At 41.9% G+C, this 27,717-nt stretch overlaps 3 protein-coding genes across 4 annotated transcripts in view; 1 reads left to right on the top strand and 2 right to left on the bottom strand.

The window, feature by feature from the left end:
* The window catches only part of LOC139557204 (choline/ethanolaminephosphotransferase 1-like), a 30,194-nt gene extending 25,080 nt beyond the window's left edge, over positions 1-5,114 (bottom strand). Inside the window, exon 1 of the mRNA XM_071371691.1 lies at positions 5,017-5,114. The gene's annotated coding sequence lies outside the window, so the exon portion shown is untranslated. The remainder of the gene's footprint in view (positions 1-5,016) is intronic.
* LOC139557202 (serine/threonine-protein kinase 38-like) lies at positions 1,109-13,577 on the top strand. Of its 2 annotated transcripts, none has more exons than XM_071371689.1 (13): positions 1,109-1,281; positions 4,199-4,335; positions 5,749-5,800; positions 7,108-7,230; positions 7,335-7,418; positions 7,561-7,684; positions 8,032-8,186; positions 8,424-8,526; positions 10,153-10,214; positions 10,382-10,499; positions 11,633-11,852; positions 12,885-12,979; positions 13,303-13,577. In XM_071371689.1, the coding sequence occupies exons 1-13, from the start codon at positions 1,180-1,182 to the stop codon at positions 13,440-13,442; spliced, it is 1,515 nt and encodes a 504-aa protein (XP_071227790.1). In that variant the 5' UTR covers positions 1,109-1,179; the 3' UTR covers positions 13,443-13,577. The 2 variants fall into 2 exon arrangements, with proteins under 2 accessions (XP_071227790.1, XP_071227789.1); XM_071371688.1 differs by having other exon boundaries at positions 1,110-1,281; positions 8,424-8,535.
* Positions 13,578-21,056: 7,479 nt separating this feature from the next.
* LOC139557205 (BTB/POZ domain-containing protein KCTD20-like) lies at positions 21,057-27,517 on the bottom strand. The gene is made up of 7 exons (XM_071371692.1): positions 27,379-27,517; positions 24,045-24,272; positions 23,792-23,894; positions 23,079-23,199; positions 22,514-22,711; positions 22,099-22,209; positions 21,057-22,003 (listed from the first exon to the last, which is right to left on the bottom strand). The coding sequence occupies exons 2-7, from the start codon at positions 24,176-24,178 to the stop codon at positions 21,702-21,704; spliced, it is 969 nt and encodes a 322-aa protein (XP_071227793.1). The 5' UTR covers positions 24,179-24,272; positions 27,379-27,517; the 3' UTR covers positions 21,057-21,701.
* Positions 27,518-27,717: the final 200 nt, after the last annotated feature.

The raw sequence follows: 27,717 nt of genomic DNA, 5'->3' as shown, positions 1-27,717 counted from the left end.
AATTTTATAATGCGCTGCAAAATAGTGGTGTTGTAGCGAATTTGGAGAGCAGCTTGACATGGAACATACACACGGTTTCCAGGATCGTGTTTTATTTGGTGTGCTCACGTAGCCTACTAGCCTATAGTTGTTAGAAGGATAGTTTCCATAAGGGGGAAATACTAATGTCAGTAAAGCACCATGGACAAGATCGTTCATAGTTGCCATTATGCAAGGTGTTGGCCTAGGCTACACAGCAGAACGTTGTAGCGAATTCGGAGGGCAGACTGACAGGGACCGAACCCCAGTTTTCTTGGCATTCAGTGACAGTTCCAAGAACGTTTTTTGTTTGTTCTCTTAACGCACCATGAAGGTTAGAATAGTGTATGCGTATAGTCTGAAATTGCCAGTTATTAGATTATTCGATTGATAAACGTGAGTGCGCAGTAACGCCTGTTTGAACGAGTGTATTAGATCAGTATATTGATGGGAAATACTTGCTCTTTTAGAACATAATAACCATATTATTAAAAAGTAGGGGCAAAACAATAATATGGTTATTAGTACCGAGTTTCCTTCTTAATAAAGAAAATTCTAAATTATATTTTCACCAGGTCATCTAACTCAGGCATTTCAACGTTGACGCACACAGCAACAGTTTAACAGATTCCCGTTGTCTGTGACAGTCGCTGTTTTGTGCGACGCAGATTAGTTGGAGTGCTTGGGGAAACGAAGATGTCTGTTCTGTTGAGTTTTGATGTAGAGTGTTTGTCATATAAGGTTAAGTAGGTGTGTAAGTTATCCCTTGAGATCGTTTGTTCCTAAAATACTTCAGCGTTGTAGGTGTCAAGTTTATCGGCATGTTTGCAGCAGTATGTACACGGGGAAGAGTCCAAGATGTGAGCATGATACGAAGGAATGTGTAGTTTCGGTGGAGAAAGTTGTGTCTTAGTTGTGGGGGTGCCCATGGGGCTGGAGATCAAAGGTGTCCGGTGAAAGAAAGGCATGTTGAGGTTGCTAGGGTCAGGTAGTACAGAAAGTGTCGTATGCTGAAGCAGTGTAGAGAGAGGTAGAGGAAGATGGGTACAGGGTGAGGATTCACTGTGAGTAGGCAGAGACTAAAAGAGAGAGTGACCGGAAGAAGAAGCGGTGTGGCAAATCTCAAATCGTTGCGCTTCGCCTTGTTGGCCACCAAGCGTCATGATGAGTTTAAAGCGAAAGGGAAACACAGGGTTGAGCCACACACAGCCGAGCAGAGAGAGAGAGAGAGAGAGAGAGAGAGAGAGAGACGTTCCTGCGAAGGTAAGATAACAGAAGACAAACTTGCTGAGAAACCGATTATAATTTGTATACGATAACACGTCTACTAGTTTTGTGACATGAAATGTTATGGTCAATATGCCCCCTCCCGTCTTCTAGTTGTCTCTTGGGCTAGTTACAGTAGTGCCAGCCAGGCATCAATGACTAACTATCAGTAGTAGTGTAGCCATTTAGCTAAGTGATATTTTCCCACTTTTAAGCTAACTGTGCTATTTTTAGCTAGCTATCTACCTTTGTTGAAGCTATGCAATCTAACCTTAGCTAGATTAAGCTAACTACCTGGCTGTGGTTAGACAGTTTTGAAATACATATACAATGTACTTTGTTGTTGAATTTAGTACGTTTGCTTGCTAGCTAACATTACTAGGTATGTTACGTTCTGATTGGGTTTGCGGAACTAGTTAACATTACCTGGCAGCAGTAAACAGCGAGGCTAGTTAGCAAGCTGTCTTTAATGCCACAACAACACTAGTTGTTATATACCGCTAACTATCCAAGTGTGTTCCCTCAACTCCACGATGTAGATGGCTACATCACATCAATAGACATACAAACGTGTGCAAAGTCAAATATATGGGATTTGATGGCTTGGTCAAAGATACTGATAGCTAGCCGGATGGACTGGTTGTAGGCTGGTCTCTTAGCTAGCTACCTAGCTAGACACGCTTGCCTTGTTGTGACAAGTTTGATAGTGTTGGTTAACTTGGATGGTATTTTACTTTAGCTATTTAGCCAATTGTCATTCATATGTGATGAAGCTCTCCACTTTGTACTTGTCAGTGAGCTAGCCAATAACTCTAAGCAGCTTGCTGTTACCTAGCAAGCTATTTACATGCAGCTGAAGTTAACGAATGCATCTTCAGCGCAGACAGTCAACCTAAACCAGACTGAATGTGCTAGCTAGCTATAGCTATTTCTGGCTTAGCTAACTACATGACAGATTTGCAGCTAGCTAGCCTATTTTATTTGTATATATTAAGTAGCTATTTGTGAGTAAGGCATGCTTGAGTTGTTTGCATGTGTTGTAGGGGTTTCTAAACAGCTTGGACAGACAAGGTGACGTATCCTTTCTGCACAGTTTACACTCCATGATTGTGCACACAGCCTACCCCTCTCTGATTCACAGTAATGCGCACCAGAATTGGGTGCACGAAGTTGATTTACACACCATCATTTTAACTGCTGTCACAATATTAGTGACCAGGCTTTATTGTAGGACTATACACATGGCGACTTTAATTCTCGTTTTATAGGACACCAGTCATTCCTTTTAATCCTTTTAATGACCTTATTCAGTGCCAACAGAATGTCTGACAGATAATTGAATTACTCTGACCTTCTAGCATCGGCAAGACACCAATCAAGGGCTTTGTATATGCTTGGAGCTCATAGGCAAATGGCAGACTCTTTCCACGTGCCCATCCCCATGCTACCTCAACCTCAAGGGTACAGTGTCCCTGTAGCGCAGCCATGTAGAACGCGCTGATTGGACATTGAGTTACAGTACAACGACTGAAAGAGACCAATTGTCTTTAACTCTTTTTGGCACCTTGTTTTAGAAAGAGCTGATCTCAGCACTTTGAAAATGTTGTAGTGAAAGTTTAAAAGCAAAGTTATGACCCAGTGAAAGTGTTTGTAAGGGTATGCCTATAGGCTGGTGTGTGTGAATGAAAACCAGCACAATTACAAGGACTATGAAGAATACAACTTCCTTTGGACTTGAAGTTAATCATGCCAGTGTACGCCTATTTGCAGTTCTTTCTGTCTATCATGGTTGGCAACAGGTGGCTGACGGGCTAAAACCGGCCTGCGAGTGAGCCTTATTGGTTAAAAAACACTGTAAAATCACCAGGAATTCAGCAAAAATGACTAATTTAGCATTTCTTTCACCAAATATTATCACAAATAAAATAGTGTCTCAATGTAAAATGTAATCAAAAAAAGACATCAGGATATTATTTTTGAAGATATAGATATAGTTTTGACAAGATCACAGTATTGTTTATGCGTTAGTTGACTGTACCTGCACTAAAACTCCAGTCTTTTTTTCTTCTTCATGGCTTGTTCGCAATCTTTTTTTAAGTAGGGAGCCAATTTGTTTTCAGCACTTATTTCCCTCACTGATCAAAATTCATTTTCTCATGTTCTCTCATACTTCTGCAGCAGACATATGGTGATCAATATGTTTGGAATATCGAATCGCAATAAAATCACAGTATCAAATCGCAATAGATATAGAATCGCGATACATTTAGTATTGTGACAATATCGTATCGTGAGGTACCTGGCAATTCCCAACCCTATCAAATACAGTCTCTTTTTAAGCTCTTTTAGGTCAATTTGCAATGTACTAATTATTATAATTATGTTCTGGCCCCCTGACCATCCACTTCGACAAAAATAGGCCCGTGGCTGAATCTAATTGCCTACTCCTGGTCTAGAACAGTGGTTCTAAATCCTGGTCCTGGGAACCAGTTTTTGCCTTTGCATTAAAATCATCAAAGCTTAACGAGGAGTTGATCATTTGAATCAACTGTGTAGTGTTAACGCAAAAACAAACATTTGCACCCCTTTGGGGCTCCAGGACCAGGATTGAGAACGAGTGGTCTGCAGGATAAAGGCTGCTTAATTGCAAAACAAATCAAGTTATGTCACATGCGCCGAATACAACAGGTGTAAACCTTACTGTGAAATGCTTACTTGCAAGCCCTTAACCAACAATGCAGTTAAAAAAATATATTGACTAAATAAACTAAAGGAAAAAATAAAAGAGCAACAATACAATAACGAGGCTATATACAAGGGGTACCGGTACCGAGTCAATGTGCGGGGGTACAGGTTAGTTGAGGTAATACATGTGGGTAGGGGTAAAGTCCCTCCTTTCCTGTGCATCCCTTAGGTAACCATGGCAATGATGGGCCAGAGTTCCTGCTCCTCGATGAGTAACCACACCAAGGAGCGTGTGACCATGGCCAAAGTAACCCTGGAGAACTTCTACAGCAACCTTATCGCCCAACACGAGGAGAGAGAGATGAGGTAGGCCTCCGACTGCACACGCATGCACCCGTCTGGGCTGAGCCAATGGGCAGCGTTCTACCAATGCTTTCCACCGACAGCCATCTTTTCCAATTTCTCTATTGCTACATTCTTCGTATGCGTTATGACATTCAAGGTGGTGGTTGCTAACTTTGGTATTTGTGCTTTATGAATGTGTTAGCTGACGATTTAGACTAAGAAATGGTGGCCACTGCATTATTTCTGTAGAAGATATTCACATTTTAACAGTAGCTTTTCCCTCCCGTTTTTCTTTTTATATTGGGCTGATGACACTTGTCTGTCTTGCTTGGTAGGCCTCTATGCTCTTTCTAAATGCAAATTGTCTGCGGTCTTTCATGTTACCTCCCTGGCTCTCTGATGGAAACCACACCCTGTCTGTGTGCGCTCTAGCACACTGAGATCATTTCAGTTTCGAGATAAAAACAACTGATGTGTGAAGAATGTGTGTGGCACTGACTGGGGGCTTTTTTTAAACTTGTGATCTTGGAAAAAGTAGGCAGAGGTTGAGTGCAATAAACCAGAATGTTTCACAGATTCTTGACATGATTTCAAAGTATATGTGTGTGTGTATATATATATACACACACACATATACTTTGAAATCATGTCAAGAATATATATATATAATTAGTAAATGACCATTTCTGTTCAAACATTTACCTGAGTAATGATCAAACAAGCAGCTGATGGTGAAGACATGGCAGTTGGCTATTGTCAAGTAGCGGTCTGAGTCGGTTTCGCCCTCATGGCCACAGGAGGACCTTGTTTGTGTCGACTTCAAGAGGAAACTGATAAACAGTGAACATGACACACAGTGGCACCAATCCAACCCCTACTAGCAGATAGCCCTATTAATATCACTGGCAACCAAAGGTTACTCGGCGGTCTCTTATCTCAGCGGCTTCAGAGCAGAGAAGGAAATGACACTACTAATATGTAAGTCCATGGGTCGCATTCATTAGTGCACACTGTAGCAAATCATTTTGCAACGGAACACGAAAACAAGCTATTCTTATGTTCTGTGTTGTTCCTAGTGAATACGACCCTGATGTTGTGGTGATGGGGTTGATCCATAGAAAGCATGTGGGCATAAGGACCGAACGACACCGGTCTGTGTTTTTCTGGAAGGATACTGCTCAATGACGCAATAAAACTCTTAGTCCCTTACACATTTTGCTCGATAAGCCAGTGAAGGTTACTCTTTCTCTCAAGGTAGAGATGTGTGGCTATGTTTTATATGGTGCACTTAATTGGTGTTAAAGGAGAATACGTATGTGGCTCAGCTGGAACCATTCGCCACTCAAAGCAGGGTTGATACTTTGTTCAAGAACAGACACAACACCATACACATTAGTTGAATGAAAGTGAATTGTTTTTGCATTTCTGTTCCAGGCAGCAGAAGTTGGAAAAGGTGATGGACCAAGAGGGCTTGGTTGATGAAGAGGTGAGGTTGTGTACTCGGGCACACACCCGGGTTTCCGTAATGAAAATGTTTGGCTGGAGATTTGACCGGCAACATTTAAAAATTTACCGTACATTTAAAAAAAATCCTGGACCCTTATGCATTGAGTGCATAATTTTATTAGGGCGTCCACCCACAGTGCCCTGAATGACAAATCATATTTAGCATGTGGGAATTCATATTAACAGAACATGCAAGTCTAGATTGGAACGGTGTGCTGTCCTTACTGAATTCTGATGTGCACTTTGAACATGTTAGAATTTACTTTTCCTCAGCCAACAAGATGAGTAACTGACATTGGCTAGCGATTTTGCTGTTAATCTACTATAGTAGAAAAGTTTAAGCTACCTATTGTATTGGTCAGCTTATCGAGAAATGGTTTATTCCAAACACACTGGGACGATGGATCCTAAATTCATACAACAAGTAGACCTAGGCTACATAAAAAATAAATAACTTAAAAAGCTATGAGTCTGATGCAACAGATCAGAACATTTAGCTTAATGTTGAATAACTATTTCTTCACATAAGCGCAGCAATGTGGACAAGGCAGTAGACTCCAGTCTAATGGTAGTTCCATAATGCAATTAGCGGGAAAACAATGAAGTATATGTTTTCAAAATGCATACTGCCTCCATCTCATTGCAAAGTGGTGTGTGACGTGCTGATGAAGCCTGCCTTCCATTGCCATTTGATGCAGTGTTCAAAACAACTCAAATCTCAGGCTTCAGTGCATTCAAGACAACTGGGAATAAAACAAGTTCCGACTGGGGTGGAAATCGTTATGAATAGTCTTCAACTCGTAATTCCAACTCTGGAATCGGGCCTCTTTCTAGCGCTCAGATTTTCCGACCTGAAGATCACCGACATCATGATTTGACCACGTGTTTTTGAGTTCCCAGTTGTCTTGAAAGCACCACAAGATGCTGCGCTTACGCTGTCTGACAGATTTCCCACTCAAAGGCTCTCTATGCTGTACGCATGTGATAAGGTAACGAATATGCTGTACACGCGCCAGTTTAATTCCACTACATTATGCAAATAACCTATAGACTTTTAAGCATCACCAGTCAAATGTATTTCCATCAATGAATAGGCTAAAAAGCATTATTTCACAAAGGGATTTCTTTTCCTTCTCCTGGGCAATTGGCCGGTGCCAATTTTATTTATCTGCTTTTCAATATATTTTTCTGACAAAAGCCAGCTATTACCGGCTAACGGAAACCCTGACAGACACACACAAACTTTTGACATGTTCACACTAACCATTTCCCCCTCTACCTGTGCAGAAGTGTATCCGGCGTTCTCAGCACGCCAGGAAAGAGACAGACTTCCTGCGTCTCAAACGAACCCGCCTGGGCCTGGAAGACTTTGAGTCCCTCAAGGTGATTGGCCGAGGAGCTTTTGGAGAGGTAGGCATCATCCCTTTAGTATAAACGTCTTTTATGTAGCCTTTCAGAGTTTCAGCTTATTATTCAATACATTATTCGCACGTTCTGGTCCTCTTTGTCCCCAGGTGCGTCTGGTGCAGAAAAAGGACACAGGCCATGTGTACGCTATGAAGATCCTCCGTAAGGCTGACATGCTGGAGAAGGAACAGGTGAGGAGGAAGGAGTAGGGGAGGTATACATTGATGGCCAGTAATTTCTCTCAAATGTCCAAAACAGTGTCTTTGATACAAACATGAGTGCCTGTCATGCAATTGAGAAAAAAAATGTATGGTGCCGTGCGTGTATTCTTAGGTGGGTCACATCCGTGCCGAGCGAGACATTCTGGTGGAGGCAGACAGCCTGTGGGTGGTCAAGATGTTCTACAGCTTCCAGGACAAGATGAACCTCTACCTCATCATGGAGTTCCTGCCTGGCGGTACGACCCCCCCCCCCCCCATGCGAGTCTTGCATGTGTATTTAGACCTTGGGGCTTGTATTCATAGTGTTTCAGAGTAGGAGTGCCTACTCCACTCGACTCAGCCAAAACGGATCCAAACTCGGCACTCCTAATCTGAGACACTTTGTGAATACGATCCCAGTAATGAGAAGCAATGTTGCAGAAAAACCCGTTTTGTATAGAACAAGCAACCTGCCATCGTCCAAAATAAACAATTCTGTGCAGCACATTTATCTGTAATTCCACCAAAACAAACTGCCTCACTGAATACGCCTCAAAGTCCAGTTGCAATGTGGTAATTTTTAACATGCCGCTGCCCCCTACAGGTGACATGATGACCCTGCTCATGAAGAAGGATACTCTGACTGAGGAGGCCACTCAGTTCTACATCGCTGAGACAGTGATAGCCATCGACTCCATCCACCAACTAGGCTTCATCCACAGAGACATCAAACCTGACAACCTGCTACTAGACTCCAGGGTGAGTTTGAGCACGGACTATGAGACACATAAATATGAGCTCAGATTGGTGGTTTGGTTAAAGTGCACAACTGGGTTGAATTCACAAGGGAACAAACTGAAGAAAACGGACTGAACTTGTCCAATAAGAAATGCTTGTTTTCATTTTGTGGTGCAGAAGGTTTTGCTTTGGTGTGCAGTAATGAATATGATCCTGTACTGAAGGTGCCTTGATTGTTGTGCTTTTTGATTGTTCCAGGGCCATGTGAAGCTGTCTGACTTTGGTTTATGCACGGGTCTGAAGAGGGCCCATCGTACGGAGTTCTACAAGAACCTCAACCACAGCCTCCCCAGTGACTTCAGTAAGCAAAGTCAGGCATCTCCAATCAATCCATTACTTTACATACTAACACCCTGTATCAATGTTAAAGCCACAATCTGGAGTTTGTGTCTGAGCCCTTATAGTTGTTGAGATTGACATGATATTTGGAAGCATATTTTGGAGCTACACTTTGTTTGCAAACATTCAAATGACAATGACGTAATATTTGGGTTATGATAGAGTAAAACGGATGCACTAAGCTCAAAAGGAATTTATAAATTCTATTAATTGGAAATGTATTTGAACAGTAGGAAATGTCCCAGATTGAGCCTTTTTAATGTTTCTCTACAAACCTGGTTCTGATTTCAAATGTGCTTTTTTTTTTAAGGTAAGAACTTAGATTTGTTTTTAGGTATGTTTTATATTATATAAAGGTGTTTTACCAGTGTGTACATATTTTTGTTGTTGCATGTTACAATCCTTACTAACAAATTCATTGAATATATCCTGATTGTAAATCACTGGATTAGAGCTGATAAATGACAAGGCAAAAATAGGTTTTTAGAAATGTTTGCAAATGTATAAAAAAAATCTTAAATATCACATTTTACGTAAGTATTCAGACCCTTTACTCAGTATTTTGTTGAAGCACCTTTTGCAGCGATTACAACCTCGAGACTTTGGAATTGCGCTACAAGCTTGGCACCTGTATTTGGGGAGTTTCTCCCATTCCTCTTTGCAGAGCCTCTCAAGTTCTTTCAGGTTGGATGGGGAGTGTTAATGCACAGCTATTTTCAGGTCTCTCCAGAGATGTTCAATCGGGTTCAAGTCCAGTCTCTGGCTGGGCCACTCAAGGCCATTCAGAGACTTGTCCCGAAGCCACTCCTACTTTGTCTTGGCTGTGCTTCGGGTTGTCGTCCTGTTGGAAGGTGACCCTTCACCCCAGTCTAAGGTCCTGAGCGCTCTGAAGTAGGTTTTCATCATGGATCGCTCTGTACTTTGCTCCGTTCATCTTTGCTTCGATCCTGACTAGTCTCCCAGTCCCTGCCGCTGAAAAATATCCCCTCAGCATGATGCTAGCACCAGGTTTCCTCCAGACATGACGCCTGGCATTCAAGCCAAAGAGTTCAATCTTGGTTTCATCAGACCAGAGAATCTTGTTTTTCATGGTCTGAGAATCCTTTTGGTGCTTTTTGGCAAACTCCAAGCGGGCTGTCATGGCTACCGTTTGGCCACTCTACCACAGACAAACTCTGGAGCTCGGTCAGTGACCATTGGGTTCTTGGTCACCTCCCTGACTAATGCCCTTCTCCCTTGATTGCTCAGTTTTGGATGATCAATGGAAACAGGATGCACCTGAGCTTAATTTCGAGTCTCAAGGAAAAGGGTCTGAATACTTATTTACATAAGGTATTTCTGTTGTGAATTTTTTATATATAAAAAAACTGTTTGCTGTGTCATTATGGGGTATTGTGTAGATTGAGAATGTTTATTAAAAAAAAAAAAGTTATCCATTTTAGAAAAAGACTAACGTAACGAAATGCGTAAAGTGTAGGCTTCTGAATACTTTCCGTATGCACTGTATCTTAACCTGCAGGTGAGTTAAACCGGTTTAACCAGTATGTAAGTTGCATCATTTTATAGAACTGTTCATTCTTCTTTACAGCATTCAATAACATGAACTCAAAGAGGAAAGCAGAGACATGGAAGAGGAACAGGAGACAGCTGGTGAGAAAATAAAGCTAGATAGGAAGGCAGCATATTCTACACACTCACACTTGTATTGGCGTGGTCTTGTAGTCACATTTATACAATACTATGAAGCCTTGAATCAAGTTTTTTTTTTTTTTTTTTTTATAAAAAAAATTGATACTGTCTTTGCTCTCTCCCTTTAGGCCTTCTCTACTGTGGGCACCCCTGACTACATCGCCCCAGAAGTCTTCATGCAGAACGGATACAACAAGCTCTGTGATTGGTGGAGCCTGGGAGTCATCATGTATGAGATGCTGATAGGTGAGATCTCATTGACATGTTCTACTTGGAGCCTCCTCAAAGCCATTGATGGTAGTTTTTGGAAATTATCTTTCAAACATACACTACATAACCAAAAATCTGTGTACACCTGCTCGTCGAACATCTCATTCCAAAATCATGGGCATTCATATGGAGTCGGTCCCCCCCCTTTGCTGCTATAATTTCTATATGGACCTCGCTTGCTGCACGGGTGCATTGTCATGCTGTAACAGGAAAGGGCCTTCCCCAAACTGTTGCCACAAAGTTGGAAGCACAGAATGTAATTGTAGCATTAAGATTTCCCTTCACTGAAACTAAGGGGCCTAGCCTGAACCATGAAAAACCGCTCCAGACCATTATTCCTCCTCCACCAAACTTTACAGTTGGCACTCTCCATTGTGGCAGGTAGCGTTCTCCTCACATCCGCCAAACCCCGATTCGTCCGTCAGACTGCCAGATGGTGAAGTTTGATTCATCACTTCTGAACATGTGTTTTCACTGCTCCAGAGTCCAGTGGCGGCGAGCGTTACACTACTCCAGCTGCCGCTTGGCATTGCGCGTGATGAGCTTAGGCTTGTGTTCGGCTACTCGGCCATGGAAAGCCACTTCATGATGCTCCCGACGAACACTTATTGTGCTGACGTTGCTTCGAGGCAGTTTGGAACTCAGTAGTGAGTGTTGCAACTGAGGACAGGCTATTTTCGCACGCTTCAGCACTTGGCGGTCCCGTTCTGTGGGCTTGTGTGGCCTACCACTTTGCGGCTGAGCTGTTGTTGCTCCTTGATGTTTCTACTTCACAATAACAGCACTTACAGTTAACCCGGAGCAGCTCTAGCACAGCAGAAATTTGACCAACTGACTTGTTGGAAAGGTGGCATCCTATGACGATGCCACGTTGAAAGTCACTGAGCACTTCAGTAATTCCATTCTACTGCCAATGATTGTCTATGGAGATTGCATGGCTGTGTGCTTGATTTTATACACCTGTCAGCAACAGGTGTGGCTGAAACAGCCGAAGGGGTGTCCACATACTTTTGTGTGTCTAATATAGTGCCTTCACAAAATGATGCCATTCCTATGCATTTGGCCATGCCTGGCTTATGTGTTGATTCCTTGTGTGTATTATGCTTCAGGCTATCCCCCGTTCTGCTCGGAGACCCCCCAGGAGACCTACAGGAAGGTGATGAACTGGCGGGAAACACTGACCTTTCCCCCGGAAGTGCCCATCTCCGAGAAGGCCAAGGACCTCATCCTCAGGTTTTGCTGCGAAGAGGAGCACAGGATTGGAGCGACGGGGGTGGAGGACATCAAGGGCAACGCCTTCTTCGAAGGGGTGGACTACGACCACATCAGGTAGGAGGGCTTAAAAGAATAGTTCACTACTTTCTTTTTTTTGGTGTGTGCAGATCTGCCAAAGTGCATGCATTTTGTATACCATGCATGCAATTTGAGGTCAAAGTACTCTGGTACGAAAAACTACTCTATATTATGTAGCAATTGGCATGTTGTGTTTTTTGACTCAACCGTCTGAAGTTGTAGTGGAGTCAGGACTTGGGCGAGAACATGGAGATCTGAAACAAGCTCATATAGGCCTAGTTCAGTTGTTTCATATTCCAAATAGCCTACTGTAAACTAGACTACTACATTGCATCCAGTAATTGAATTATTCAAAAATGTCTCTCCAAACAAAATTAGACAGTTTACATTTGTCTAGAGGCTAACCACAAAGACACCTATTTAATTAGAATAATCATTACCCCTAAATGTTACCTAGAAAAATATGAAAGTGTCATTAAGACCACCTCAATTTTAATTTAGGATCAAACCCAAAACTTCTGTGTTGGCTACAGTTTTTGATATCATTTAAGACTGTATGTTTCAGGAAATGGCAGTTACATGTTTTTCAAATGCAAAATTCTCCAACTTTAAGTTGACTGCCCCCCTCCGGACCTCCCCCATATCCCGTCAAAAAAAAGCCCTGATTGTACATAAAAATGTAAAAAAGTATATCTAGCTAGCTACTGAAGAGCAGCCAAGTACCCATAAGTCTATCTGTATAGCCTACTATTCCTATGGAGACAGTCTTCTGCCAACATCATTATTAGGCAAAACATGAATTAGCCTGCTCCTATTATTTGAGCATTGTAGTTGCGTGTGCTGTGAAGTGGTACTCGTAAAAATGATTCAAGGTTGGCAGGTCTGTGTATTTTCATCCAAACCATTTATTTTAAAAAATAAAAAAAAGTTTATTAGCTGGTTATTTACCAACCTCCATAATCTCCTGGCTAGCATTTTCTGACAATGTAGCGGTGCATAATTTTTTAAAAAATAAAACGGGTGGGAACAGTCCCGTTGTAAAACCAGAGTCCCGTGTTGTCCCTACAGAGAGAGGCCCGCTGCCATTCCCATCCAGATCAAAAGCATCGACGACACGTCCAACTTTGACGAGTTCCCAGACTCCGATATCCTCCAGCCAACAGGTACGTTGCTTATTGTCACAACACCAGTGGCTGTCAGTAGTCATAGATCGACAGTATCATGTTCATTAGGTCCCTCCCCGTTTTTTGGTTCCTTCTGTTCTGTTTGGTTCCTAGAGTAAACGGTAAACATTTTCCCTTGCAAAATGTTTTGCAATAGTCTGCGACTAATGAATACACCCCTGGTAGTCCCTCCCAGGTTGTCAGTTTTCTTTCATTTGGTACCTAATAAACACAGCCCTGGTCAACCACCTTGAAACAAGGCTGTCTTTTAAAAAAAAATTCATTGCCCTGTGTGAAATAATCCCTTTACTTTTCCTCCTCAGCTGCCCCTGTGGTGTCTAACCATTCTGAGGCAGACCTGAAGAACAAGGACTGGGTCTTCATCAACTACACCTACAAGCGCTTCGAGGGCCTCACAGCCCGAGGGACCATCCCCTCCTACATGAAGACAGGGAAGAGATGAATAATTTCTTTGTTCACTCACTCTACCTGCCCCTCAGACTGGCATTCAAAAGGAATACACCATGGAGCCCAGCGACCACTCCTCTAGCTCCAAACTCCAAAATAAACTAAATTAGCCTTGTTTTGGGCCCTTCCTGCTGAAGGGACGTTCCTCCTTCCCTTGCATGGGACTTGTTGAAGGGCTCTGTGTAGAGAAGTGTGGCCTACTCCAACTCTAGTCTGTGTCGATTAAAAAAAAATAGCCAGTATAGTGCTGGAAGATATGGATGGTGTTCCCATTACACTGTCTGCAGGCTCAATTCTTCATGGAATAATTGTTTTTCTACATGGAAACTCAAATGCTGTTCCACCCCAGTATTTAATTTCCCATAGCTTTCTTAAAAGTGGGATCCACCGAAGAGCAGTCTTGGAGATGTTATTGCCTTAGTTTGGGGAACATCTCTCATAGATCTCCACTAGCATCGGTCCAACTCGGCCAAGACTGATTCTCTATGCTTCATTATTCCACAGGAACGAACCAAGATACCAGCATAACCGGTCACCCTAGGGGCCAGAGCCCGTTGTCACACCAGCGGACCACACTCAACCGGCTATACCCGCATTCCTTCACCTCCCCCCCCCCCCCCCCCCCCGTCATAAACGGGCTTTGAAGTCTTAGCGGAGCGGCCAATTATCAAGGGACTGGGATCCAATATGTCTCGCTTTTCTGTCAAAGGGCTAGCTTTACTCTCTTCAGTCCTTTTTCAACAAGAGAAAAATGTTGCTCCACACACAATTGAATTCTCCATCTTTAGAAATGAGTTCCCCCTATTAAAATCATTAGAAATGGAGTGTCATTTGATGGGAACTAATGAGTTTTTAGTGAGCTCTCTGAAGCATCTTGGGTGCTTGTGCTTCCGACAGGTTGCCTGTTGCAACAAGACAACTCTTAACCAAAGACACTGAGATTATTATTTTAGGGTTTCAATGTAATTGCTTTGTCCCCATGTAATTGTCACTTCAATACCATCAATGGTAGAGCTGTTTTTATACATGGATTTATGCAAGTGTTTATAGCAATAGAATCACCTCTGGAATATGATTCCATTTGAAATGGAACTACACCTCCCAGAAGCCCACTTGTTTAGATTCATTCTTGATTTGACAATCATCCACTTTTGAAGGGTAGCATTCATGCTGTCCTGAGTTTATTATTCGCCAATAACCTGTTATAGCTCTAACTTTTTCTGGATATGCATGTCCTTTAGCTAGAGCGCACAGTCAAATGCAAAAATTTGCGCCTACCGACCATTTCTTTGGTTTACTTTTCAATGGACCTTTTGTGGTAGGGGAGCTAGAAGTAAGGCCAAGACATCAATCTTCTGTTTGTTCTCTCTTTCATTATTTTTTTTTACTTCCTGACCATTGGTCTGTAGGGGCTTGGTAGGTGAGGTGGCAGGCAGCGCCAGTTGGTTCAGTGGAGCTGGAAGGAACGGGGAATAGAAAAGGAGCACCTTTTTAGATTGAGTGACACTCAGGGTCTGTGTACTCTGACCCCAGGTTCAGATCATTCACGTCACCTTTCACTTCCTGTCTTGTCTATAGTTTCCTCTTGCTGTCGCTTGTTTGTTTTTCTTAGCAACTGAGCTTTGAGTAACATTTTAAACATTGCATTTGTCTGAAGTTGTCACCTGGAAGTTCCTTACTTTTCAAGAGGTGTGAGGGAGAAACTCTGACCTTAACTCTACCCAGGGCTATATGTGACTGTCCTTAAAACAAAATCCCAAATGCTGTGTCATTTGAATTGAATGTAATCCCAAGGTGTAGTGGCAGATTAATTTCATGCCATGTTAATTCCAAAATGCTGAATGGAATGTAGCCAAAGCCACCATTAGTGGTAGGTTTCTGTCACACAGGGAAGATGTCATCTGGTCTTTTCTTAAATCCCTGTATGGTGTTCTGGGTAGTTTAGAGTACTTGCTGAAATTGAATAGCCAGATTATAATTTATTTTTTACAACTGAGCGACAGCTGGTTTGAGACTGGTCTCTAACATTTTACTGATGCTTGATGTCCAAATGATTCTGTAATGCCGGGTTTAAAAACTATTTGGGCGGATGAGGTGGGAAAGTGCATATGAGTTTTTAAATAATTGTATTAATTTATGCTGCTTGGTGTGTGTGTGATTTGCTTGTCTTCAGAGGAATGGTTGATATGCTCAGTAAAAATGATGTTTGATTATCCCACACTGCTAACCTCAAGTTATTTTGTAGATGTCACCCAACGGTGTGTATGCTGTTCTTTTTCTCAAAGGCATACATTGTGTGTGTGCGTGCCAGTCAAAAGTTTGGACACACCTACTCATTCAAGGGTTTCTTTATTTTTTACAATTTTCTACATTGTAGAATAGTAGTGACGGCATCAAAACTATGAAATAACACATGGAATTATGTAGTAACCAAAAAATATATTTGAGATTCTTAAAAGTAGACATTCTTTGCCTTGACGACAGCTTGGCATTCTCAACCAGCTTCAACGGTAATGCTTTTCCAACAGTCTTGAAGGAGTTCCCACATGCTGAGCTGCTTTTCCTTCACTCTGCGTTCCAACTCATCCCAAACCATCTCAATTGGGTTGAATTCAGCTGATTGTGGAGGCCAGGTCATCTGACACAGCACTCATCACACTCCTTGGTCAAATAGCCCTTACACAGCCTGGAGGTCCATTGTCCTGTTGAAAAAAAACAATTATAGTTCCACTAAGCCCAAACCAGATGGGATGGTGTATTGCTGCAGAATGCTGTGGTAGCCATGCTGGTTAAGTGTGCCTTGAATTCTAAATAAATTAGTATCACCAGCAAAGCACCATCACACCTCCATGCTTCACGGTGGGAACCACACATGTGGAGATCATCCGTTCACCTACTCTGCGTCTCACAAAGACACTGCGGTTGGAACCAAAAATCTCACATTTGGACTCAGACTGAAGGACAGACTTCCACCGGTCTAATGTCTATTGCTCGTGTTTCTTGTCCCAAGCAAGTCTTCTTTTTGGTGTCCTTTTAGTAGTGGTTTCTTTACAGTAATTTGACCATGAAGGCCTGATTCACGCAGTTGACGTTGAGATGTCTGTTACTTAATCTGAAGCATTTATTTGGGCTGCAATCAGTGAGTGGTGAAGCTGGTAACTAATGAACGTATCCTCTGCAGCAGGGGTAACTCTGGGTCTTCCTTTCCTGTGGCGGACCTCAGAGCCAGTTTCATCACAGCGCTTGTTTTGTTTTTTTCTCGGCTGCACTTGAAGAAACTTTCAAAGTTCATGGTGTTCCGTATTCACTGACTTTCATGTCTTAAAGTAAGGATGGACTGTAATTTCTCCTTGCTTATTTGAGCTGTTCTTGCCATAATATGGACTTGGTTAAAGACCAAATAGGGCTATCTTCTCAATACCACCCCTACCTTGTCACAACAACTGATTGGTTCAAACGCATTAAGGAAAGAAATCCCACAAATTAACTTAAGGCACACCTGTTAATTGAAAAGCATTCCAGGTGAAGCTGTTTGAGAGAATGCCAAGAGTGTGCAAAGCTGTCATCAAGGCAAAGGGTGGCTACTTTTGAAGGATCTAAAATATTTTGATTTGTTTACCACTTTCTTTGGTTACTACATGATTCCATATGTGTTATTTCATAGTTTTGATGTCTTCACTATTATGCTACAATGTAGAAAATAGTAAAAGTAAACTCTTGAATGAGTAGGTGTCAACTTTTGGTGTGTGTGACCATTTAATCAAAAGTAGGGGGTTGTATTTAATGTGTGTGTATATTTGACAATGAATAACTAACCCTGCACTTAATGTCTGTCTGATTTGTACAGCAAAGGAATGGGCACCTCTTAAATCTTCCATCTTTAGAATTTTGTAGTGAGCATTTCTACAGTGTTTGTTTTGATGGACCAGTGGAATTATTGCCATTTCACTGGTTGAACAAGCAAGCTAGCCATGTGCAGGACTTATACATTTTCTTCTGGAAATTGTTTTGACTACAAAATAACCACAACTTAAATTGGCACTTTTCTGTAGTTCTATGAGGTGGAATAATGGAAACGCTGTGAACAAAAGGCTTGAATATGAATTATTCCTAATTTGGATTTCACATTTTGCTACTCAACCGATTCAGACTCTTAAGTGGAAGCATTTTTATTTTTTCCCCATCCAAACAGAAGGGTGAGGTTATCCATTTTTGGCTTTTGTGCAAGGCTAACCTCCACAACAAAGGAGGCTAGGGGGAAAGTTAGCAGGACCAACCAGTTTCTCAAGCCCCATCATGAAGTCACCCAGTCATTGCTCTGTCATCACTCAATATTGTGAAGAATTTCTTACAGGGCTGAGTTGTCATGTATGCCAGTTTAAACAGCAGAAACTAGTCTTGTAATAGAATTTACCTTCCAGCTGTGGAAACTGTAGTCCTCAATTCCACCAGGGTTTTCAGAGAATTCCTTACCAATGTTCCACAAAGGCACTAGGCAGTATCCCTAAGCTAGTAATAGCCTACTTGTACCATAGAGGGTGAGGAACCGACAACGCTACATGTTCGAGATGTGCAGGGTGTTCTGTTAATTTGATTCACACACCATGCATCCTTTTGAATATGGTAGCCACTTAACATTGATCATACAGCAACTTTTAACCCAATCTGACGTCTGCATTGGCCGTGCAGCATTTACGGGGATATGGTCTCTGCAGAAGTCAGGGAATTCATACTTCGCCGAGCAATGCAAAGCTTTTGTTAAGGAAGTGAGTTTGTTTATACAGAACCTCCCGCCCTCACCTACCGTCAACCAATCATGTAAATGTGGAGCTATACGGAGCCCTCTGCATTGTTACAAAATTTGTGAGGCACAAGGCGATGCAGTACCGCGCTCAATTTGGCCTCTGCATGCCCCCGGAGGCTCCGCAATTGCGTCACACCATCCATACCGCGCCTCCGACCACGTTTTCGAATCAGGCTTAAATTGGCTTTTAGTTGTATTGTTTCTCCCTTCAAAGAGCACATTTAGCCAGTCAATGGCAGTCCGCTTGTTTCACTGATGGTAGCAATACTGACCTGCACTATGGTGGTAGATTTGAACAGCATTAAATAAAACCCCTATGTTGAACTTATTTTTTTTCATTCCTTGTCTTTAGGGGTACAGTTGGTTTAGATTAGTGAAGAAATTTCAGTTTTAGGGTTTCCCCCTAGATTGCAGTTTTGTAACTGCAGTCGACTGGTATTTGATGCAGTAATTGCAGAATAACTGCAGTGTAAAGAGATTCCTCCTTTCCTCGCGAAGGATGCTCCGGTGTATCCTACCGTTTTGAAATCAGCCATAACTTCTCTGAAACAGCTCGTATTCATCAAAGTATGTACACATTAAAAGAATGTAGAATAGAATGTCTAACACATCTAGTTAAATGTATTGTTACGACTTTACCTATGTATTTTTGGATTCCACCCCTCTAACTGTAATTTGTCTGATACACTATGGAGAAGAAGTTGTAAGAAACAAGTGATTTGTTCCCACATTTCCTCTCCTAGTTTCCGTCCCTCTGAAGGTTTCAAAAGGGAGGGGGTGATGTGCATTCGGAAAGTATTCAGGCCCCTTCACTTTTTCAACATTGTTACATTACAGCCTTATTCTAAAATTGATTCAATTGTTTTTAACCTCATCAATCGACTCAATACCCCATAATGACAAAGCAAAAACAGGTTTTTAGAAATGCTTGCAAATGTATTAGAAATTGAAAAAAAGATCACATTTTACATAAGTATTCAGACCCTTTACTATACTTTGTTGAAGCACCTTTGGCAGTGATTATAGCCTCGAGTCTTCTTGGGTAAGAAGCTACAAGCTTGGCACACCTGTATTAGGGAAGTTTCTCCCATTCCTCTCTGCAGATCCTCTCAAGCTCTGTCAGGTTGGATGGGGTGCATTGCTGGCACAACTATTTTTCAGGTCTCTCCAGAGATGTTCGATCGGGTTCAAGTCTAGGCTCTGGCTGGTCCACTCAAGGACATTCAGAGACTTGTTCCAAAGCCACTCCTGCGTTGTCTTGGCTGTGTGCTTAGGGTCATTGTCCTGTTGGAAGGTGAACATTCGCCACAGTCTGAGGTCCTGAGTGCTCTGGAGCAGGTTTTCATCAAGGATCTCTCTGTACTTTGCACCGTTCATCTTTCCCTCGATCCTGACTAGTCTCCCAGTCCCTGCCGCTGAAAAACATCCCCACAGCATGATGCTACCGCCACCATGCTTCACCGTAGGGATGGTGCAAGGTTTCCTCCAGACGTGACACTTGGCATTCAGGCCAAAGAGTTCAATCTTAGTTTCATCAGACCAGAGAATATTGTTTCTCATGGTTTGAGAGTCTTCAGGTGCCTTTTGGCAAACTCCAAGCGGGCTGTTATGTTTATTTTACTGAGGAGTGTCTTCCGTCTGGCCACTCTACCATAAAGGCCTGATTGGTTGAGTGCTGTAGAGATGGTTGACCTTCTGGAAGTTTCTCCACATAGGAACTCTAGAGCTCTGTCAGAGTGACCATCGGGTTCTTGGTCACCTCTCTGACCCAGGCCCTTCTCCCCCGATTGCTCAGTTTGGCTGGGTGGCCAGCTCTGGAACCACCAAGACTCTTCCTAAACTTCTTCCATTTAAGAATGATTGAGGCCACTGTGTTCTTGGTGGCCTTCAATGCTGTAGACCATTTTTTCTTTTGGTACCCTTGCCCAGATCTGTGCCTCGACACAATCCTGTCTCTGAGCTCAACGGACAATTCCTTCTACCTCGTGGCTTGGTTTTTGCTCTGACATGCACTGTCAACTGCGGGACCTTACACACACCTGTGTGTGTGTGTGTGTGTGTGTGTGTCTTTCCAAATCATATCTAATCAATTGAGTTTACCACAGGTGGACTCCAAGTTGTAGAAACATCTCAAGGATGATCAATGGAAACAGGGTGCACCTGAGCTCAATTTTGAGTCTCATAGCAAAGGGTCTGAATACTTATGTAAATAAGGTTTTATACATTTGCAAAAACATCTAAACCTGTATTCACTTTGTCATTATGGGGTAGTTTGTGAGTGTATTGCTGAGGATTTTGTTTTATTTAATCTGTTTTAGAATACAGCTGTAACAACAATGTGGAAAAAGTCAAGGGGTTTGAATTCTTTCCGAAGACGCTGTGTATATAAAGCTGTTCAGTCAGTCCGTCATTTAGAAAGCCAATATTCTAATCTACTGACAAAGGTTGGAAAATAAAAGCTGCATTGGGATTTGAACTGGCGACCTCACAACACTCTTTTTAACACCCTTCATCCATTTCCAACCTACCTCCCTGCGAGCCAATTTCTTTATTTGACTCTCACTTGGAAACTCCACCCACTAACCTGTCACTAAGCTCTGCCCACTGAGCTTTCATGCAACCAATCAATTAATCCCAGACTACCTCTGGTGATGGTCATGAAGATCTGATCACATTCAGATCTACACCACCTGTTTAAACATGTGGACAAGATCAGGACACATGTTAGCACCAGGTATAAAAGGGGCTAAAGAAAGAACTGCAGCATAGCTACTTCCCATGTCACATCACGCTTGTCATGAAAAATATGTATAATGCTCTTTAATTACTCAAGGCACACATTCATCTAGCCTACAACTGATTATAGGATCTACAGGCTCAGGGAGACAGTGTAACATGGCAGACGCATCAACATGTTGAACGTGGCACATATTCATAAGGTCATGTTGCCATGGGAACATGTAATTTGGAATGGAATGTAAAACAAATTGGCTTCATTCAAAGGCCTACATCTCATTTGCATGCCTACAACAGTGACTAAAACAGCAGGTATTTTAAATGCATACCATCACAGACGACACATAACGTCATAAAATGTGCATATATTGCACATGTATGTGTATAAAAGCTATCTCTGAAATAGTCTGACATTCAAAGCTATCCACCAAAATGACGATTTCGCATTCCAAACAAAAGTGCCTAGTTAGAACAGTAACATAGCCCTCTGTATGGGGGGACAGTCTTGCAGTTATCAGAGGTGCAATATATCCAACATAGCCAACAATACCTTAGCTTTTAATGTGCACTCTGTTGAAGACAAGCACTGTGCTCTTGCCAATATGCTTGCTTCCAAGGGAATAACGACTTCCACTGGTTTGAAGGAAATAGTCCAAGAGCCTCGGGATGAGATGGGTAGCAGCAGATTGGAGGTGGGGGTGTGGTTCGAGAGTCTCAGCTTTCATTGGTTGCAGTCTGGGGGAGTTGAGAGAACGCTGGCCCGTTGAGCCTGTCCAGCTCATCCACCTGCGGGGAGGGCATGGTGCCCCCCCAGGCCGCCCCACCTCCGCCCCCCTCCCCTGGCACCGCAAGGTTGGGCACGCTCTTGCTGCGGACGCACTGGAAGTCCACGTGGCGGCTCTTCCCTTCCTCCTTCTCCCAGGACAGCTGAATGAAGGGCCGCTGCACGTAGTTGTAGATGACCTCTGACCTTCCTCCCGGGCGCCGCTTCACTTTCTCCTTATAGGTTGGGTACCCTGGGACACAGTAACAGATCAGTGGAAATCCATGTGTAATGTATATCAATTCAAATTTTACCGGGGGTAGCTTGGGTAGAACAAGCCCAACTCACCCTCAATGCCTATCCGGATGTTCTTCAAACCTCTCTCCTTCAGCAGGGTTTTGGCAACGTCTCTGTTCTCGATGTACTTGAAGAAGCGGTAGAGTTTGGAGCTGTACAAAACTGGACAGAAGAGAGAGAAACCTATTCATTCACTCAACATTGAAGTTGTTCCGGCGCACAGTTAGGCGAGATGGTTAGCTAGCTACCTAAAGTTAAAAGTTAATAAGCAACCACTCCTACATACACTCTTGATAGAAACCCTAACACTGCTGCGTCAAAAACATGCTTCCAAAAATGACGAGGTGTCTCCTGTTGCGTAACCTTTTAAATGTGACCAATTTTGAATTGGCATGGATTTTGGAAGTTGGTAATTTTTCAGAGTACTTTAGGATTTGTGATGTGTGTGTTGTGACTGGTGCCTTACTTTGGGAATACTCCTCTCCCATGGGTGGAGGGTGTTCCTCATCCCAGTCCACAATGTCATCGTCGGCCAAAACCACGATGTGGCACTCCCTCTCCCCTCCCTGGGCACATGACACCATGGCAGGCACCACCAGCTCCTCCAGGAAGCCCTCAAACTGCCTCCGTGCCCCATCGTTGGACAGCTCATGAAGCAGGGCACCTGGGAACAGAAAGAGACAGTGAGTTTGGCCAAGTGACTATCATGATAATCAAGTGAAGGATATGTATTTGTTGAGACTGCAAGGAGGTTTGAATGCTATGAAGTCATTTCGCAATCATTCTCAAACAAAATATTCACTCCAAAAACATTTAGTACCTCAACTTGTTCTTGTTAAGATTCATAGATGTGGGTATCCTTGTGACATGTTGTGCTGTCATAAGAGTTGCTCATACTGGTAAATATATATTTGTAATGGCTGCTGTACTGCATATCCCATTTATTTTGCCTGCCACTACCCCTACCTTGGGCAATCCCCTAATCTGGTCAGTTTACACATAGAGTACACATAATGGGTGGTTATACTCACTGAGGTCCCGACACTTGACTGTGCTGGCACTGAAGTTGATACAGAGGTAATCACAAGCCTCTCTCAGCTCCGACACTGATACGCCATCGGGACACCTCATAACACCTGTCTGATAAAAGTTCTAACAGAAAAATACACAGTGGAATTAATGAACTGACTGTTTTTGGTACCTCTACAGCTGTGGCAATATCTGTCATTTCACTGAGATGAGAGACCGGCTTTAAAAATGCCAGCCCCATCACAAGTACTGGAAGAGAGCTTTTAAGTTTTGCTCTTAAAAGGTCTCCAGAAGTTAGTTGAGTCGAGGCTATAAAGTATACACTGAGTATACAAAACTATAACAACACTTGCTCTTTCCATGACATAGACTGACCAGGTTGAATCCGCGTGAAAGCTATGATCCCTTATTGATGTCACTTGTTAAATCCACTTCAATCAGTTTAGATGAAGGGGAAGAGATGGGTTAAAAAATGATTTTTAAGCCTTGAGAAAATTGAGACATGGATTGTGTATGTGTGCCATTCAGGGAATGAATGAGCAAGACAATATAGTTAAGTGCCTTTGAACAGGGTACGTAGTAGGTGCCAGGTGCACAGGTCTGTGTCAAGTACTGCAGCGCTGCTGGGGTTTTCATGCTCAACAGTGTCCTGCAAAAGGTTGGGTTCCACTCAACATTAGGACAGTGTTCTTATATTCAAGTTGTGCCAACTCACCAGTATGACCTGAAAGATGCTGGCACTGATGCCCTCTGTCAGTTCATACTCGCCCTTCCCATTGGGCCTGGTGAAGTTGTGCTGTCGCGCAGGGCCAAACATTCTGCAATGACAACGTGAAAAAATGTAACCCAAACCCTGATACCTTAACCAACTATGTTTTCTCTAAGTAACATTTTCATGTCTGTATGTACTGTACATTCATAAGTAAGTGAAAAAATATATAATTATTTAAGTTAATTTCCCACTGTACCTTCCTAGCATGGTGTTGGGGTGTGCAGTGAAGGTGGTGGGGTCCACCACAAAATGGCTTCCATCCACAACCAGAGTGACCCTCTCACGGTGAACGGTACCCGGGTCCGTTCTTCCCTCTTTCAATCCGCTCATCTTTCTGCGTCTCTTTACCTCTAGCCGTCTCTCCCTCTACTGTGGGTGGACCTGGCCACTTGGAGATCACTGTAGGATTGGCTGTTTTTAAGATCTGTAAAAATAAAATTACTGTGGAGGATGCAATTGGGAGCTGCTCTGAGGTCTGTTCCAAAATCAACAGGATTCTGATGATTTCGAGAGAATATAAGATGGGCTGCAACGATATTAGCATGAAAATGCTTTAGAATCCAGACTGTCAAAATTCACCTGACTGTCAAGATTCCCCTTAAAAATAATGACAGTGGTAGTCATCACCCAAAAAACCTTATAAAATGTAATACATCGTTCACTAAATCCCTAGAGTTTAAACCAACATTAGATGAAGTTCTGTTGTACGAGAAACTAGCTATTCTACATTTAAATTGACTTTAGGCCTATTGACTGTATGTGATTTCAAGAATGAGTTAATCAAGGCTACATTACAGTAGCCTATTCACATGGCACTGCTGTTACAATGAGCAGCATACAGTGCCTTCAGAAAGTATTCATACCGCCTTGACTTATTCCACATTTTGTTGTGCTACAGCCTGAATTAAAAAGGGATTATATAGATTTTTCTCACCCGTCTACACACAATACCCCATAATGACAAAGTGAACATGTTTTTAAACATTTTAGAAAACATTTTGAAAATCAAATACAGAAATATCTAATTTACATAAGTATTAACACCCCTGAGTCAATACTTTGTTGAAGCACCTTTGCCAGCGATTACAGCTGTGAGTCTTTCTGAGTAAGTCTGTATGTCTGGATTGTGCAACATTTGCCCATTATTCTTTACAAAATTCTTCAAGCTCTGTCAAATTTGTTGTTGATCATTGCTAGACAACCATTTTCAGGTCTTGCCATAGATTTTCAAGTATATTTAAGTCAAAACTGTAACTCGGCCACTCAGGAACATTCACTGTCTTCTTGGTAAGCAAATCCAGTGTAGATTTGCCCTTGTGTTTTAGGTTATTTTCCTGCTGAAAAATGAATTAATCTCCCAGTGTCTGGTGGAAAGCAGACTGAGACAGGTTTTGCTCTAGGATTTTGCCTGTGCTTAGCTCCATTCCATAAATGTTTTTATTCTGAAAAACTCCCCAGTCCTTAACGATAACAAGCATACCCATAACATGATGCAGCCACCACTATGCTTGAAAATATGGACATTCTGTAATTCCCTCTGTAAATTAGGTTATTATTGTGGAGTAAATACAATGTTGTTGATCAATCCTCAGTTTTGTCAAATCAATACCATTCAGCTCTGTAACTGTTTTAAAGTCACCGTTGGCCTCATGGTGAAATTCCGGAGCTATTTCCTTACTCTAAATCAAATCAAATTATATTGGTTACACACATGTTTTAACAGATGATATTGCGGGTGTAGCGAAATGCTTGTACGGGTGTAGTGAAATGCTCTATGGCAACTGAGTTAGGAAGGACTCCTGTATTTTTGTAGTTACTGGGTGTTTTGATACACCATCCAAAGTGTAATTAATGACTATCCCTTTGAGCATGGTGAAGTTAATGCCCCCCCCCCCCTCTTTGCAATTCATTGGAAAACCGCCCTGGGCATCTGTGTTTGAAATTCACTGCTCGACTGAGGGACCGTACAATTATCTGTATGTGTAGGTTACAGAGATGAGGTAGTCATTCAAAAATCATGTTAAACACTATTATTGCACACAGAGTCCATGCAACTTATTGTGACTTGTTAAGCACATTTTTACTGCTGAACATATTTAGGCTTGCCATAACAAAGGGGTTGAATACTTACTGACTTAAGACATTTCAGCTTTAATTTTTTTATTTTGTAAACATTTTGAAAAACATAATTCCACTTTGACATTATGGGGTATGGCAGTGACCCAAAAATATAAATGTAATCCATTTGAAGTTCAGGCTGTAACACCATTTTTTTAAAGTCAAAGGGTGTGAATACTTTTTAAAGGCACTGTAAAAATGAAACATGCCCATTACAATTATGAAACATATTTTGTGAACAGCATAAATATTGAGTTTGTCCCGGCCCCTTTACCAACCAGAACCAACTTGTACATTCCTGTTCTGCTAGACAAGTCTACATTACTGTCCTCTGAATCATCAAAGGAGTCTAGCTGTCTAAAATATAATTGAAAGTTAAATAGCCTAGACTCTCATAAAATAATTATTTGTTTAATAATTACCATAAATATATATGTCATATCAAATGTGTTACCATAGAATTACGAATTAGAATACTAGAATGAAAATAAACCTTCTTATGGTGGTATAAAAAGTCAGCCATTTTGGTAAGGGAGTTGGTCAACCATGGTCAGCCATTGCTGTGATAAGATAGTGTAAAGAAGATTATCTGCACTGTATGTTTGTTAGCTAGGTAGCCTGACAGTTTTAGAGGAATGATTCCATAAATTTGCAAAATAACTGCCAATATTCCAACATTCCATTCAAGCAATGCAGTCAATCCATAGCCATACACTGGCTGGAATCCACCGAAATGTATGGTCAGTTTACATATATTTTAGAGGCTATTTATACAGAAAATGTGTACCAAAAAAATAGATTTATATGACAATATTTTACGTTGACAATAATATTACACAATTTCTGATGTCTGCCTTTTATTTTCCTGCATAAGTAAAATCAGGAAATGAATCACCTATGACTCTACTGCCATTCATTGCAACTAGACTGGGTTGGATTTCTCCCTGACCACAATGGCTGCCATTTTTGGACCATTCTGGAACGTTTAGGGTTTATGACAAGACCGCTCTAGTAATTAAATAGGATATCTATGTGTGTTACAATCTACAGTATCGCCGGAGTTCTAGAACGTGATGTGGAACCTTTATTGTGAGAACACCATGTGACTTTTACATTGAAGTATTGTAAAACAGTCGCATTGTCCCTGGTCATCATTCATAAATATGTCTACATTAGTCGATAGGCACATAATTGTCCTGAAGGAAAGCCCTAATTCAGATAACTAGTTTAAAAACGGTCAGTCAGCTATCTTTCTGCTTTCGTCTCTTCGTCCAGACATTCGTTAGTCAAATCATTGATACATTAGCTTCGTTGCTTACTGAGAAAATACAAATATTGCATAGTCACTTGGACTACCGCGACAAGTTGCTACATGTTGCATAGACTACTGTATCTAAAATATAAAAACTTACGCCAGTTTCATGCCCTCGGTGCTCCGGTCTTCGGTTCAGTATTTCAAATGTGCCATGGTGCCACCTCATGAGGTTTCAAGTAATGACTCAAATATGCTCCATTTAGGTTCTTTCCTTGTACTGTACAAACTGAACCAATGATGGCCAGAATACTGCGCCTGTCATAAGGGGAAGTCTTCTAGCCTCAGCTGCGCAAGAACCTGAATGCGGCATTGAACGTGTTTGTCAATACATTTGTATCTATATTGCCATAGGTTCATATCAATGTATTTGAGTTTATATATTTTTTCCTAATCCAGGAATAAACACAAGTTATAAACAATTATTAATAACCTCAGT

This window comes from Salvelinus alpinus, chromosome 28, assembly GCF_045679555.1.
Source record: "Salvelinus alpinus chromosome 28, SLU_Salpinus.1, whole genome shotgun sequence".
Lineage (NCBI taxonomy): Eukaryota > Metazoa > Chordata > Actinopteri > Salmoniformes > Salmonidae > Salvelinus > Salvelinus alpinus.
The sequence above is the reverse complement of the archived record's forward strand: the minus strand, read 5'-3'. Positions and strand labels throughout refer to the sequence as shown.

Bases quoted from the DNA above. Each gene is read 5' to 3' on its own strand.
- LOC139557202 (XM_071371688.1), top strand. From the start codon at position 1,180: ATGATGAGTTTAAAGCGAAAGGGAAACACAGGGTTGAGCCACACACAG. The intron at 10,215-10,381 runs GTGAGAAAATAA...CTCTCCCTTTAG, and splicing joins AGAGGAACAGGAGACAGCTG to GCCTTCTCTACTGTGGGCAC. The intron at 10,500-11,632 runs GTGAGATCTCAT...ATTATGCTTCAG, and splicing joins CATGTATGAGATGCTGATAG to GCTATCCCCCGTTCTGCTCG.
- LOC139557205 (XM_071371692.1), bottom strand. From the start codon at position 24,178: ATGAGCGGATTGAAAGAGGGAAGAACGGACCCGGGTACCGTTCACCGT. The intron at 23,895-24,044 runs GTACAGTGGGAA...TTGTCATTGCAG, and splicing joins CCCAACACCATGCTAGGAAG to AATGTTTGGCCCTGCGCGAC. The intron at 22,712-23,078 runs GTGAGTATAACC...TTCTGTTCCCAG, and splicing joins AGTCAAGTGTCGGGACCTCA to GTGCCCTGCTTCATGAGCTG.